The 17,382-nt window shown below is 33.6% G+C and overlaps 1 protein-coding gene across 1 annotated transcript in view; it reads left to right on the top strand.

Annotated features, from left to right (window-relative positions):
- The window catches only part of ASZ1 (ankyrin repeat, SAM and basic leucine zipper domain containing 1), a 64,468-nt gene extending 59,372 nt beyond the window's left edge, over positions 1–5,096 (top strand). Inside the window, exons 12-13 of the mRNA XM_005550597.3 lie at positions 1,098–1,211; positions 4,842–5,096. Coding sequence (XP_005550654.1) covers positions 1,098–1,211; positions 4,842–4,994 — 267 coding nt within the window. The 3' untranslated portion in view covers positions 4,995–5,096. The remainder of the gene's footprint in view (positions 1–1,097; positions 1,212–4,841) is intronic.
- Positions 5,097–17,382: the final 12,286 nt, after the last annotated feature.

The raw sequence follows: 17,382 nt of genomic DNA, 5'->3' as shown, positions 1-17,382 counted from the left end.
AATAAATAGTACTGATTTGCTAAAATTATATCATTTGTTCTGCAAAATCACGTAAGATCTAAATAACTCAATTTGTTTAATATTATTTCATTACATACTAATTTTAAAACTTTGTATTCTTACCTCAAGAAAAAGAAAGCGAGTCAGACCAAAAATTAAACTGATCCATGTATTGAATTTACCATGTGTTCTTGTTTAAAATATAAAGTGACAGGAGACCCAAGTGAAAATGGAAACAAAACAGTGTGTTATTTAAAAACTGTATCAATAAAAAATTTTTAAATAAATTTAGAATAGGAAGAGTGCAAGTGGCCAGGCATGGTGGCTCATATCTGTAATCCCAACACTTTGGGAGGCCCAGGTGGGAGAATTGCTTGAGGCCAGGAGTTTGAGACCAGCCTGAGCAACATGGTGAGACCCTGTCTCTACAAAGAATTTTTTAAAATTAGCTGTGCATGATGGCATGTGCCTCTGGTCCTAACTGAAAATTAGCTGGGCATGATGGCATGCACCTGTGGTCCTAGCTACTCAGGAGGCTGAGGTGGGAGGATCACTTGAGCCCAAGAGGTTGAGGCAGCAGTGAGCCATGATTGCACCACTGCACTCCAGCCTGGGCAACAGGACGAGACACTGTCTCAAAAAAAAAGGAAGAAAAAGTGTAAGTGGCCTGCAAAAGCAGCTTATTTCATGTGATTAGGTTTTAGCTGTTTGTCTGAGTAAAAATTTTTTAATGCACTTGTTTTCCAGTGATTTTTATATAACATCAATTAATATGAGAATCGTGTCATTTTTAAAACCTTCATGAACTGATTTGTTCATCATAAATGGTATTACTAATATTAATCTCCATATAGAAAGTTATATATACATATATTCAGGAAATGCATTTGGCAAGCTCATTTGATTATTTTTATAAAGTTACTTATTTTTGGTGTATTTATCCTAAACAATTTTGATATTTATCCTATATCAACAAAATTGGTATATATATCAATTATGTAATTTAATATTTAAGAATGTTGTATAATCTTTGTGGATATAAAGTTGTGGGAAGTTATTTCCATTATTTATTGTTGAACTTTTGAAAATATTAACAGATAACGCTGGAATGGGCTTCTCCCCGGAATTTTACTTCAGTTTGTGAAGAATTGGTTAATAATGTTGAAGATTTGAGTAAAGAAGTCTGCAAATTAAAAGACTTAATTCAAAAGGTATATATTTAACATTAAAAGGAGGGGAAACGAAGGCAAATGATTTACAGCAAAAGGTGTTAGACCATGAAGCAATTCTGGTAAGAGCAACAAATGGAACACTTAGACAAGTGGGGAAAAGGATAGTTTCCAAAGGAAGAAATATACATAGGAAACAGATTTTGTTGGCCATTAAAGAAATGCATACTAAAAGAAGAATGTGTCATTTTTATCTTTTCAATTAGCAGGGAAAAATGTATCACTACCAATTTCTAGTTAGAATTCACCAAACTGATACTCTTATGTGAGACTGGTAACACAAGCCCTTTCAAAAACAGTTTAGCAGGATGTGCCAAGTACCATTAAAAATTTGTATCTTTTGATAGTATTTTATCCCAAATTATATGTACCATAAGTATTCTATATTAGGAGAATAACTTAATAAATTATGCTATACCAATTGTTATAATAATAAGCAGTTAAAAATGAAAATTAAATATCAGCTGGTTAAAGATACAAAATTATATTTGTACATTATTACTTACATGTAAATGTACAGATAAAATAAATGAAGTATTTATTGGTTCTGTTAAAGAAACAGGATTGTGGATGAAATACCCCTTTGATTGTCCAGACTCTCTGTAATATTTTTATAATTTAACTGTTTTCTAAAGAGTATGGACTTTTTTGGTTCTGGTTTTTCACACATACAGAAAAATATATAATATATATCCATATTTAAGGACAGGTGATTTTTCCACTTCGAAAAAAAATGGCTATAACAAAATCTAAGCTGTTGGAATGGGAACCTTTGTTGAAGATGGATAATAAAGAAAAACACTTCCAGTCGACCAGAGAGCTCACTTCTGAGCTCTTGATCTGTTTAATAAATTTATGTCTATAAAGCTTTTGTGAAATATCTGATTTGAAGGCTAGATTATACATTATTTAGCTTCAACCCATAATTCATTTAACATTTTCATTAATATTTTATCAAAAAAGTTCTTTTCTTCAAAATAGACTTTATACATGTTCCAAGTATTAATAAATTGTCATTCTAGCTATTAATGTGTTAAATCAAAAGGAGTCTTCCCCCCCCCCCCCTTTTTGATACCAAGTCTCACTGCATTGCCCAGGCTGGAGTGCAGTGGCGCGATCTTGGCTCACTGCAACCTCTGCCTTCCAGATTCAAGTGATTCTCCTGCCTCAGCCTCCTGAGTAGCTGGGACTATAGGCATGCACCACCACGCCCAGCTAATTTTTGTATTTTTAGTAGACGCGAAGTTTCACCATGCTAGCCACACTGGTCTCAAACTCCTGAGGTCAAGTGATCCTCCTGCCTCAGCCTTCCAGTGTGCTGAGATTACAGGTGTGCACCATTGTGCCCAGCCCAAAAGGAGTCTTTTAAAGTGAGAAGAAAGTTGTGAAGCAAATTCTGTTATACAAAATAATAGGTGGGAAAGGACATTTTAAATGGGGAAATGAGCACCATGTTTCAGAATTCTTGTAGAAAATAATTTCTTTCCAAAGAAAAAAGGCATCTTAGAAATTGTATTATCTCTGACATTTATTCATTCAACAAACATAAGACTGCTTGCTATATGTCAAGCACCTGTGCTACACAAGCTACATCCTGAACTTGCTGACAACCCAAAACTTATAGCACCATTCATCATCACTACCTCCATCTCATCTAGAAGAATCAAAGGAAAAGAACTGATTCTACTTAAACATGCTATTTTTCATGGGTATTCCAGGGAAGTTTAGAAGCCTGTGTATAGAGATACTTCTTGCAAAACATCAGCGTTTTTTAGTGTAGGAAATTTCCTAAAACATATTTGCTTCAGGGTTGTTTACTCATTTGGTTTCTCCAAGATGAACTAAAAACATAGGGGTGAGGGGTAAGGGTGTGTGTATAGAATTAAAATGAAATTAGAAAACCATATTTTTGTTAAATGAGTGAAATTAAGAAACTTTGCTATAGAGACTGACTCACTCTAAAGCATACACAATTCAATCAGGTACCATAATATTTATTTTAATAATGCATACCTGTTAAGAGAATTTTCATTGTTCTTTAGCTAAATAGAAGACCTTTTTCCCGTGACCCTTCTCTATTTAGAATTTATGCATTTCTATATAAGAACTACCCTTGAAAACATGAATTAGTTTATAATAATGGCAAATACAGTTCTTTGGGCAAGAAAGTCTTAATTTTGGAGCAAGCTAGTGGTTTGGTTTTTCCAGATTAGTCTTGTACAAGTAGTAATCATCATAATGAGATTTGATTTAGGGAATTATGAAGGCTTCCAGATTTGCAAATATGCTATGATGCCTGTTAAGCTTATATTATTTCAGAGTTTACCAGTAATAATCGAAGGAGATTTTTTTTTTTAAGAAACATGAGTTATCACAGATAAGTGTATGGAGGTAACAAAGAGAGAGGGTGGGAGAGGTCAAGGCTAGACTTTAACACCACATCACTCTCTTTCAAGCCAACACACTGACAGGCTCCTGTCAGAAAGGGTCATTCTAAGTAATTGGTTAATAAAAGGAATGACTGTCTCAGGATTCAGTAAATGGAGCATCAGTGTCAAAAAGGAATCTGTTGCTGAATGAAGCCATTTGGAAGTTAGACCAAGAATATGGTATTAATGAGTTGGCGTTGGAGTCTGGTTTTCTGCTATAAATTTAAAATTAATTTTGCAAGCTTTTTAATTAAATATTTACACAGTCGAATTTGGAAGTCATTATTCCTGCTGATGTTGAAAGTATTTATGTCATCACTCCAGCACAGGATGTTTCTAGTAAATATCACTCTATAAATGTGCCTGATTCTTTTTATCTTTCAAGGATCTTTGGTTTCTGCTTATTTTCTCTCGTGCCCCACCCCCAAAAGCCATCTCTCTCCTCTCAGCCCTCCCTCTTTAAGTCTTTTCTCTCTCACTTCCCCCTTCTCTCTCTCTCTTTCTCTCTTTCCCTCTCTCTCTCTGTCTCTCACAGAAACACACACACAGAAACACACAGAGTGGGCACACACACACACAGTAGGTAGGGGAGAAGGGAGCTTCTTGAGCAAGAAATTTGTATCTGTGGGAATTTACAAACTGAATGGGTACTGTACTTTCATTGCTGAGAATTACTAAAAGAACCACTTAAGTTTTTGTTGACATTTGTTACTGCAATTATATTTAAATAAAGTATTAAGTTTCTACCAGTAGCATCTGGTCTTCTCGTTTTTGCTAAATTTCATGTTTTAGGTTTGCTATAATAATGATTCACTTTTTTGTAAGATGTTAATTGATATGTAATACACAAGCAAATCAGTATCAATTGTCATTCCTTATAAGTAAAACAGAAACTTTAAATTTAAAGTTACTTTGTCTTATGACATAAAAACACCATTTTAAAATGTGATTATCTGTGACAGCATGTATTTTTAATGGCAAACTAATAATTTACAGTAATGGGATGCTAATGAAAGACTGTATTTCAAGACATATATGTTTACTTTAAATCTTCCATGGGAATCTTGAGTTGCCTACATCTAAACAAGTGAATTGAATTAACATGGATATTATGATATTTTTTTAAATCAAAATGTTTTTATTAATATACAATAACTCTTTTCTTTTTCCATGCAAATATTAGTTGCAAAATGAACGGGAAAATGATCCAACTCATATACAATTAAGGGAAGAAGTATCTACATGGAATAGTAGAATTTTGAAGAGGACAGCTATTACAGTATGCGGATTCGGTTTTCTTCTTTTCATTTGCAAGCTAACTTTCCAGAGAAAATAACCCAAATATTTGTTTTAAGTTATATATACACATCTTATTGAACCATCCAAAAATCATTGCTTTTAACTATTTGTGGCACAATATAACTTTACATTCTTTGCCAATATTCCATAGGAAAAATTTTGACAATGTAGAGATTTTTTCTTTTAAAAAGTGATTTGTTACTTTGACTTATAAATACTATTTGTTATGTTTATGTTAATTTTGATTAGGCAGTAAAGTATAAGTAATTCTTTGGTTTGATCTTATGTAAATCACATTCAAAATTAAAGTTATATCTAATATCTTTGACTTTTTTTAAGTGTGCTCATTTGTCGTAGTGAATCTTACAGAATTTGTAAAGTGTTCATAAATTAACAGCTTTCTTTTCTTTTTTCCCCCTCCATTATTACATAATAAGGATTTTTATTGGATTTTTTTGTTATATTACATTATGAGGAAATTACTAATTTTGAAAGTATCTGTGAAAATACAAAGGATAAAGGTAAAATGTTAAAAGTTTTGAATTGTGGATTAAATCCTTAGGAAAAGTATTTTAAATACAAATTAAAACAGCAAAAAATTAGACACTAGTGTTGAAAGTACAAAGTACATTGGAATTTTTTATGTAAAATACTTTGGGGAACATACATACTATATAACATTCTTACAAATGTTATTAAAGTGAATGGCATTTGACATATTATTTATCATATCTAAAGTAAGATTTATTTTTCAAAATCACCCTAATGATACTCAGATTTTTAAAGTGAAGTTAATAAAAAGGCAGGCCCAATTTAGCAGGGAATATAGTATTTAAATCTTGCCTGACTTAGTGCCGTACTTAAACAGATGCAGTTGATCTACAGTTGTTTGAGAAGTAAACAAAGCAAAGATAAAAAATTGTGGAAAGGAAGAACATTATAAGGATCTATAATTAGTCGCAGTTTCTGCTCTTATACCAGAACAACAAGATTTCAATCATTCTTTTCTTGAGTATATGCTCAACCAGTTGTCATTGGAAAGTAATCACACTATGAATTGGTGCCTGACATTTTAACCTAACTGCTAAATAGCAAGGCATATTTTTTTCTGATAGTTCCTCATTTAAATGAGTTTTAGAAGTTTTAAAGGTACTTATTTTAATACATACAGTGTTTCACTCCCAGCACAGTGCTTGGGTAAATAGAAAACATTCAATAAATCTTGTGTTTTAGTTTCTTTTTTAAAAAAAAAAAAAAAACTCTCAGAAAATGACAGACATACTATCAGATTATCTATTTATGATGGTCTTTTTCGCCTCAGTTCATCTTAAAGATACTGATATTTCTTCTGTTGGCTGGATGGGTCACTATTTTATGTATAGTCATAGTTTGTTCTTTTTTATTACTATGCAGTATTCCATTGTCCAACTATTCTGTTATTTATCTCTTGCAGTTTTGGGCTATTAATAAACCTACCATGAACATTACTGTGTATGTCTTTATACAGTAATGTATAAAAACAAACCATCTCGCAAATATTAGGACAAACTGAAAATGTGAATTTATAAAACACTTGCTTTCCAAAAGGATTTGTCACAAAATTCCATAAAATGGTGATTTTTTTATTTCCATGACAAATACAGTGTGATTTTTAGACTATAGATTGAGAATAAGCACAGCAGCATTGTTGTGATTAGTGAAGTTATTTCTATGGGTAAAGTTTTTCTTGTAATTTAAAATTGGTTATTTTATCTAGAGCATAAGTCTCTTCCTACTCTGATTATCTCACCTGATTACAGTGCTTTTTTGTGGGAAAGGAGGCATTTATTGCTTCTAGAATATCCATTCTTTTGTAACACATAACTCAGTATAAATCATTTTTCTTCTCTTCTTCAAACAAGAAGAGGATTTAAAGTAAGTGTCCCCTAGAGACTTCCCTGAACCACAGGCACAAATATTGTCAGCTGAGTTTTAATTCTATGCACTTGAAAGTAGTAAACCTTTTTAAAAATTAGTTGGTATTTAATTTTTAATTAATCTGAATCAGAAAATGCTCCTATATCTTTAGAACCAACTCTGGTACAAATAATCTATTTTGAGGATGTAAGTATCTTTCAAAGAGAAGCATGCTTACTTGTCCCAACTTTCCACTATCCTTTAGTGATGTGTTTAGTGCCCTTTGTCAATCTTACTACCTTTCTCTGATACACTTATTACATTTCTCTGATACATTCAGTAATCTTTTTACCAGATAACTATTTCGGGCTGCTCTTCCCTCAAACTTCTGAGACCTCCACATCTCATTCTTAAAATGATGGCCATGCTTCGTATTTCCCTGGGAAATATAATCATTTTTTAAAAAGAACTTGCATACCTCTAGTTAAGAGGTCAGCAAACATTTTTTTGTAAAGGTCCAGATAGTAAATATTTTAGACTTCGCAGGACATGTGGTCTCTGTCAAAATTTCTTAACTCTGCTATTGTAGCACAAAAGCAGCTATATACAGTACATAAATGAATGAATGTGGCTGTGGTACAATAGAACTTTATTTACAAAAACAGGTGTTGCCTGGATTTGGCCCACCAAGCTATAGTTTACAGACCTCAGTCTAATGTCACAGAGTTACAAATTTGAGGCTCTTTTAATCCTGTAAGCAGAAATTTATTAATTTTGTTAATATTTTCAAGTAATCAGCTTTTGGGTTTATTGGTCAACTACATTTTAAAATTTTTACTTCATTTCCACCTTTATTATTTCCTATCTTAATTGTTTGGGTTCTTTTTCTTTACTCAGTTATTTCAAACACATTTGAAATATTTTTTGCTTTCTGAGAAACAAATTAAAAGCCCTGTATTCTACATACCGTAGTTTCACAATTCCTTTTAAAATACATCTGTTTTTCCCTATTGGGTTATTACAGTATTTATTTATTGACATTTATTTCATAAATTATTTTTTCTAAATTGCTTTTGAAAAAAAAAACTACATTGTGACTTCAAACTTATATTTCTGCAACTTCCTCTTTTGAAAAAAAAGTATTGCTCAAAAATAAACTGATTATACTGTAAAGAACTATTATTGTTTCTTAGGCTTAGGACGGAGATGGACAGATTACCATTTGAATGCCTAATATATGGCAAGCACTTCATAAATGTTACATTTAATTCATAGGCCAGGGCCATGAGGTATATATTCCTGTTTTACAGAAAATGAGTTTCAGAGACAGTTGAAGTAATTATTGAAATTCACACTGCTAATAAGAAAGCTGGGATTTTAATCCAATCAGTTTAACTTCAAGTCCCATGCTCTTTCCAGCACTCATCCATTCATTCACTCACATATTTACTGAGCACTTATGTGCCAGGAATTTTTCTAGATGTTGGGAAATCAATTATCCCTGCCCTCATGGAACTTATATTCTAATGGAAATAAACTAACAGATGAAGCATAAGATATTAGATGTGATAAGTGCTATGAAGACAAGACAAAAGGAAATAGGAAGTGCAGGGTAGAAGTAGTACTTTGAGTGGTCAGGGAAGACATCTCAAACTTCAGAACTTTTGAGAACATAAAGGATTAGAGAGTAAGCCATACAGATACCTGGGGGGAAACTATTGCAGAACAAAAACCATGAGGCAGAAATATCACTATAGCAATGGAATGTACTGTTTTTTTGTTTGTTTGTTTTGAGATGGAGTCTCGCTGTGTCACCCAGGCTGGAGTGCAGTGGTGTGATCTCAGCTCACTGAAACCTCCGCCTCCCGGGTTCAGCAATTCTCCTGCCTCAGCCTCCCAAGTAGCTGAGATTACAGGTGCCCACCACCACACCTGGCTAATTATTTTTATTTATTTATTTATTTATTTTTGTATTTTTAGTAGAGACAGGGTTTCACCATATTGGCCAGGCTGGTCTTGAACTCCTGACCTTGTGATCCACCCGCCTCAGCCCCCCAAAGTGCTGAGATTACAGGCATGAGCCACTGCACTCGGCCTGTACTGTTATTTTTAAATGGACTAGAGGCACCAGTGTGGATGCTGTGAGACTAGTTAGGAGGCTGCTGCAATATTCCGGGTGCAAGATGATGGTAGCTTGAATTAACATTGGAAACAGAGCAGTTGAGCTCAAGACACGTTTTAAAGATATAACCAATAGGATTTACTTACAGGTTGAATGTGAGTTCTAAGTGAAAAGCAATAGTCAAAGATAACTCAAGTTTTTTGGCTTGAGCAACCAGAAGAATGCAGTTGCCATTTACCGAAATAAGGAAGTCTCTGAGAAGACAAAAACAATTAGGAGAGATGAGAAGGGAGTAATTTTTAATAATCAGAATATTTTAGTCAGAAATTTAGAGGAGAGAGAAACAGGCAGAAGATAAAAATTTGAGTGTTGTCACTTTAGAGATAAGAAGACTCGACTGGATCCCTAAGGGAATAATGTAGACAAAGAAGAAGGGTAAGTCTAGGATACCAAAATTCAAAGGAAGGGAGACAGGAAGAATCAGGAAAGGAGATTAAAGAGTGGCCAGTGAGGCTAGGCAAGAGCACAGGTCAGCATCCTTCAACCCATGGGCCAAATTTGGCCCAGAGGATGGTCAACAGCATTAGTCAGTAGGGAAATGTAAATGTAAACCACCATGAAATATAATACCATTACACACTCATCAAAAAGACTAAAATTTAAAAAGAATGACACCAAGTGGTAGTAGGGATAAAGTACTTGAAACTCATGCATTACTAGTTTAAACCACAGAGTGGGAAAACCATTTTGGAAAACCATTTGGCAGTATCTACTAAAACTAAACACGTTTTCTTGATGACCCAGCAGTTCTTCTGAATATGTGCCCTAGAGAAATGAGTTCACGCTTCCCCAGAAAGACATATACAGTAATGTTCACTGTAGGTTTATTAGTAGCCCAAAACTGCAACAGATAAATAACAGAATAGTTGGACAATGGAATACTGCATAGTAATAAAAAAGAACAAACTATGACTACACAAAAACATGGGCAAATCAGACAGATACAATATTGAGAAAAAGAAGCCAAACACAAAATTTTGTACATACCATATTATGAATTTATATGTAAGTTCAAAATAGGGAAAACTTATTTATGGCAAACTTACAGAAGTGATGGTAGTGGCTAGGTCTGAGAAGTAGGTATTGACTGGAAAAAGAATCAAGAACACTGGAAATATTTTATCTTGATCTGGCCAGGAGTTGCTTGGGTATATACATAAAAATTCAATGATATGTACAATTTCAAACTCCAAAATTCAAAGATTTTAAGAGGTAAAAAATTGGCATATTAACAAAAGTGGATTATGAAAAAAACAACTATAAAATGCCTACTCTACAACCTAAGTTTGAAAACAAGTTTAATTTTAGGTATTATTGAAAAAAAAACTGCAAAATTTAAAGAGAAATTCAGAGAGTTTTAAAATCTGGTATTAGGATAGTTTTCATGTAAGATAGTAAATTTGGAATTAGAATACCATTAATATGAGCAAGTTTATCACATTTTTGATAAACAGAAAACCTAAGGTTATAAAGTATAAGGAATACTTTATAAAGATTTGCAAATTAAAATATTTAAAAATAGTAAATGCAGTCATGCATCACTTAAAGACAGGGATACATTCTGAGAATGCATCGTTAGGCAATTCTGTCATTGTACAAACATCATAGAGTGTTTTTAAACAAACCTAGAGGTATAGCCTACTACACATCTAGGCTATATTGTGCTCCTAGACTACCCTGTACAGCATGTTACTATACTGAATATTTTGGGCAAGTAAGACAATGGTATTTTTATCAAAACATATCTAAACATACAAAAGGTACAGTAAAAATACAATATAAAAGATAAAAATGGTACACCTGTATAGGGCGCTTACCATGAATGAAGCTTGCAGGATTGGAAGTTGCTCTGGATGAGTCAGTGAGTAAGTGGCTAGTAAATATGAAAGCCTAAGACATTGCTGTATACTACTGTAGACATTACAAACACTGTGCACTTAGGCTACACTACATTTATTTTTAAATACTTTTCTTCAATAATAAATTAACAGCTTACTGTAACATTTTTTACTTTATGAACTTAATTTTTTAAAACAGGTTCTTTTGTAATAGCATTTAACTTAAAACACAAAATATATTGTACAATTGTGCAAGAGTATTTTCTTTATATCCTTATTCTATGAGCTCTTCTCTATTTTTAAAAGTATTCCTTTGTGTTTTTTTTAAAATTTTTAAACTTCTTTGTTAAAACCTAAGACACAAACATACACACATTATCCTAGGCCTGCACAAAGTCTGGACCATCAATATCACTGTCTTCTACCTCCACATTTTTCCCACTGGAAGGTCTTCAAGGGTAATTACATGCATGCAGCTGTCATCTGTAATAACAATGCCTTCTGAAATAATTCCTGAATGATCTGCCTATTTTACAGGTTTTTTAATAAGTAAAAGGAGTACACTCTTAAATAATGATTTAAAAGTTTAGCAAATACCTCAATCATTAACATAGTTTATTATCATTATCAAGTATTATGTCCTGTACATAATGTATGTGCTAGACTTTTATATGACTGGCAGCACAGTAGGTTTGTATACACCATCACACCACAAACACGTGAGTAATGCATTGCACTAGAGTGTTACAATGGCCATGATTCCACTAGGCGGTAAGAATTTTTCAGTTCCATTATATGCAGATATTCCTGCATCATTGACTGAAACATCGCATTTCATAGTGCAGTGTGCCATGTGACTGCACTATAAAACTGTACACTTGGCCGGGTGGTGGCTCACGCCTGTAATCCCAACACTTTGGGATGCCAAGGCAGACAGATCACTTGAGGTCAGGAGTTTGAGACCAACGTGGGCAGCATGGTGAAACCCCGTCTCTACTAAAAATACAAAAATTAGCCAGGCATGGTGGTGCGTGCCTGTAATCCTAGCTACTCAAGAGGCTGAGGCAAGAGAATTGCTTGAATCTAGGAGGCAGAGGTTGCAGTGAGCTGAGATTGCGCCACTGCACTCCAGCCTGGGCAACAGAGTGAGACCCTGTCTTAAAAAAAAAATGTACACTTGATCTTGTATTTGTTCACTCAATGTTTTGTTTTAAAAGCTTTCTTGAGATAAGTCATTCATTTAAAGCATACAATTCAATGGATTCTCATCTATTAGTTTTCTATCCATAACCAAACTCAATTTTAGAACATTTTCAGTACCCCAAAAAGAAACCCCTTACTCCTTATCTATCATCCCCAACCCCACCCAGCTCTAGGAAACCACTAATCTACTTTCTGTTTATAGATTTGTCATTTCTGGCCATTTCATATAAATGGAATCATACAATATGTGATTCTTCATGACTGACTTCTTTCACTGAGTATGTTTTCAAACTTCATCCCTGTTTTAGTATGTATTAGTACTTCATTAATTTTTATGCTGAGTATTTCATTGTATGCATATATTACATTTATCCAGTCATCAATTGATGAACATTTGGGTTGTTTTCCATTTTGGGCTGTGAACGTGTTTTCATTTCTCTTAGATATATACCTAGGAGGAGAATTATGGGCTCATATGATGACTCTATAAGACCATTTGAGAAATTGCAGACCTTTTCCAAAGTAGCTGTACCTTTTTACATTTTTTACCCACTGTGTGTGAGGGTTCTAATTTTTCCACATTCTTGCCATTTATCTGCCTTTTTTATTATTTCCATCCTAGTGGATGTAAAGTGTTCTCTCACTGTGGTTTTGATTTGCATTTTTCTGGTGGCTAAAGAGCATTTTTTCCTGTGCATATTGGCCAGTTGTATATCTTCTTTGGAGAAATGTCGATTCAAGTCCTATGCCCATTTTTTACTTGCATTGTCTTATTTAGTTATAAGTGTTCTTTATTCTGGATACTAGACCCTGATAAGATACATGATTTGCAAATATTTTCTCCCATTCTTAGGCTTTCCTCTCACTTTCTTAATAATGTCTTTTGATAAGAAATTATTTTCATTGGATGATGTCTAATTTGTTTTCTCCTGTTGTTTGAGCTGTTCATGTCATATGTTAGAATCCATTGCCAGATCTAAGACCACGAAGATTTGTTATGTGTTGTCTTCTAAGATTTTTATAGTTTTAGCTCTTATATTTAGATCATTGATTCATTTAGAGTTAATTTTTGTATATGGTATGAAAAAGAGGTTCAATTTCATTCATTGGCATATGGATATTCAGTTGTCCCAGCATCATTTGTTGCAGACTGTACTTTTCCCCATTGAACTGTCTTGGCACCTTTCACTGAAGATAGTTGACGTTACATAAATGTGAGATTCTGATAGAGAGTGCATTGAATTTGTAGATCAATTTGGGGAGCATTGCCATCTTAATATTAAATCATCTGATCCATGAACATGGATGTCTGTCCATTTACTTAGATCTTTAATTTCTTTCAGCAATGCTTTATAGTTTCCAGAGTATAAATGTTGCTCTTATGTTAAATGTATTCCTAAGCATGTTTTTCTTATGCTATTGTTTTCTTAACTTCATTTTCAGTTTGCTCATTGCTACTGTATAGAAATACAATTGATTTTTGTATATTTATCTTGATTCCTGCAGCCCTGTTGAACTTACTATTTCTAATAGTTTTTGGCAGACTTATTAGGATTTTCTGTATGCAAAATCACATTCTCTGCAAATAGATGTAATTTTACTTCTTCCTTTACAATCTTCATGCCTTTCATTACATTTTCTTGCCTAATTGCCTTGACTAGACCCTGCAGTACAATGTTAAATAGAAGGAAAAAGAGCAAACATCCTTGTCTTATACCTGATCTTAGGGGGAAAGGATTCAGTTCTTCACCATCAAGTACTATGCTAGCTGTGGGTTTTTCATAAATGCCTTTTATAAGGTTGAGGAAGTCCCCTTCTGTTGCTAATTTGTTGAGTGCTTTTATCATGAATGCATGTTGAATTTTGCCAAATGTTTTTACATGTATTCCCATAATCATGCAGTTTTGTCCTTTATTCTATTGATTTGGTGTGACCAGTCTTGCATTCTTGGGAGAAATTCCTCTTGGCCATGGTGTTTAATTCTTTCTAAATATTGCTGGATTTGATTTTCTGGTATTTTTTGAGGATTTTTCCATCTATATACATAAGTAATACTAATCTGTAGTTTTCTTACAATGTCTTTATCTGGTTTTATCAGGATAATAACTAATAGAATGAATTTAAAAATGTTCCCTTTTATTTTTTGGAAGAGTTCATGAAGAAATTGGTATTCATTCTTCTTTAAACACTTGATAGTATTTACCAGTAAGGCCATCTAGGCCTCCATTTTTCTATGTGGGAAGGTTTTTGTTACTAATTCAATTTGTTATGTCTATTTCAGCATTTCATTTCTTCTTGAGTCAATTTGAGAAGTTTCTGTCTTTCTGGGAGTTTTTCTGTTTCATCTACATTATCTAATTTGTTGGCATACGGTTCATAGTATTTCCTTGTAATTTTTTTTCTGTAAAGTTGATAGTAACATCTTTCATTTCTGATTTTAATACTTTGAGTCTTTTCCTTTGTTTAGGTCAGTCTAGCTAACAGTTTTTCTATTTTGTTGATCTTTTTAAAGAACAACCTATAAATCTCCTTTTAGGCACTGCTTTAGAAGCATCCTGTATTTGTATATTATATGTTCATTTCCATTCATCTTAACATATTTTCTAATTTTTCCAGTGATTTCTTCCTTGACCCACTGGTTCTATTTTTTTTTTTTTCTTTTTTTCTTTTTTTTTTTGGAGATGGAGTCTCGTTCTGTCACCAGGCTGGAGTGCAGTGGCATGATCTTGGCTCACTACAACTTCCAACTCGCAGGATCAAGCGATTCTCCTGCCTCAGCCTCCCGAGTAGCTGGGATTACAGGCATGCGCCACTATGCCCAGCTAATTTTTGTATTTTTAGTAGCGATGAGGTTTCACCATGTTGGCCAGGATGGTCTCGATCTCCTGACCTTGTGATCCACCCGCCTTGGCCTCCTGAAGTGCTGGGATTACAGGCGTGAGCCACCACACCTGTTTCTTTTAAGGGTATGTTAACTTCCACGTATTTGTTAATTTCCCAAACTTCCTTATAGCTATTAATTTCCAGTTTTTATTGTGATCAGAAAACTTGTTTTATATGATTGCCGTCCTTTTAAATTTATTGAAACTTGTTTTATGGCCTAGCATATGTGTTGTCTATCTTGTAGAATAGTCCCTGTGTGCTTGAGAAGAATGTGTGTTCTGCTATTGTTGGATGAAGTATTCTGTAAATGTCTGTCAGGTCAACTTGTATATAGTGTTGTTCAAATCTTCTATTTTCAGACAGAAGTTGATCTTCTGCCTAGTTGTTCCGTTCATTATTGAAAGTGGGGTATTGAGGTTTTCTACTATTATTGTTCAGTTAACTATTCCTTCCTTCATTTCTGTCATCATTTGTCTAATGTTATTTTGGGACCCTGTTATTTTTACATAAAATTGCTATGTTTTCTGGATGGATTGACCCTTTTGTCATTATAAAAAGATACTCTTTATTAGTAGTAACTTTTTTTTGTCTTGAAGTCTATTTTGTCTGATAGCATAGACACTATTGATTTCTTATGGTTGCTATTTGCAGAGTATATCTTTTATCATCCTTTTACTTTTAACCTGTTTGTATCTTTGAATCTCTGGTGTGTCTTCTATAAAGAACATATTAGTAGATATTGAGGGGTCTTTTTAATCCAATCTGACAATCTGCTTGTTAACTGAATTTTTTAATCTACTCATATTTAATGTTATTATTGGCATAGGTGGATTCACATGCCATTATACTTTTTGTTTTCTATGTTTCATAACTTTTCTGTTTCTTTATTTATCTTTTACAGCTTTCTTTTATATTAAGTGAATATTTTCCAATGTAAAATTTTAGTTCCTTTAGTGGTTTTTTAGAACTATATTTTAAGTTATTTTCTTGGTAGTTGCTTTAGGATTTACCATATACATCTTATAACAATCTACTTTAGATTTATACTAACTTAATTTGAGTAAGATATAGAAATGTTACTCTTGTATAGCTCTATTCTGTCTTTCATCTTCTTGAACTATTATTATCTCTATTACAATTATGTAAGTTACTGACCCAATATTATAGTATTGTAATTATTACCTTACATAATTTCATGTTACTAAAGAAGTTGAGAACAGAAATATGAGCAAATTTATATTTAGGGTTTGTTATATTTACACTCATATTTGCCATTTCTGGTTCTTTTCTTTTGTTCCTGTGGGTTCAAGTTACCATCTGTTATTATTTTCCTACTCTAATACAACCCTGCTCCCTTTGACTTCTACTGTTCTCTTATTTTCAAATATAATACATTTCTATCCATCATAGGCTCAACAATGCAATTGTATACACATTGACTTATACAATAGCTTTTCAAACCATTAAGAGAAGAAAGAAATATGCAGTTATACTATCTTTTATAATTACATAGATACCTTTACCATTTTGTATTTTTTGTGTGGATTTGTTATAGTAGTTAGATAGGCATTAGCTGGACAAGAGAAGGCTCTTCTCCCTGACCCACTAGGAAAGTCAGGTGATGGTTTGACAATTATCACACCGCCTCTCTGAAAACACTAATTCTAATTCGGCAGCTGGCACCAGGGCTCCAGGGAGAGACAATCTCCTGATGATCTACAGCTGTTAACATTAAAGTGTTAATTAAATGCAGACACCAGGGAGAAGCAACTTCCTGGGCATGCATATTAAAATACAAAATGGTGAAGTATGATCTTTGGGGGCACTACACCAGAAATGGGAGGAAGGCCTCCGATGGGCATGCATAGAATTTCCTGAACACACTGCACGTGCTCACTTCCCAGAGGTAAGGGGGTGGGTGGTGGGCACTGCACATGTGGGTAACCTACACTAAGGGCAGAATCACAGGAAAAGGGTGCAAGATTGCAGCCTATAAAGTCCTAGGATCATGGTTAGGCACTGCACTTGTTCTCCAAGTCACCCACTTGGATTTCTCCCAAGTGTTCTTTCCTTTCTTTCCTGTTCTAAAGCCTTTTTAATAAAATTCCACTCCTGCTCTGAAACTTGCCTCAGTCCCTTTTTCTGCTTTACACTCCTCAATCAAATTCTTTCTTCTGAGGAGGCAAGACTTGAAGTTACTGTGGACACATATGGCTATGCTGCTGGTAACTCAGATACCTGCCACAAGTAACAGATTTAGAGAACTATCTGGGTTTACTTTCTCTTAAAAACTTTCTTTAATATTTCTGATAAGGTAGGTCTGCTAACAATGAATTCTTCCAGTTTTTATTTATCTGGAAATGACTTTGTTTTTGTTGTTGAAAGTTTTGCTAGATATGGGATTCTTGATTGACAGGTCTTTA

Source organism: Macaca fascicularis, chromosome 3 (assembly GCF_037993035.2).
Source record: "Macaca fascicularis isolate 582-1 chromosome 3, T2T-MFA8v1.1".
Lineage (NCBI taxonomy): Eukaryota > Metazoa > Chordata > Mammalia > Primates > Cercopithecidae > Macaca > Macaca fascicularis.
This window is presented reverse-complemented; position numbering and strand designations above follow the sequence as displayed.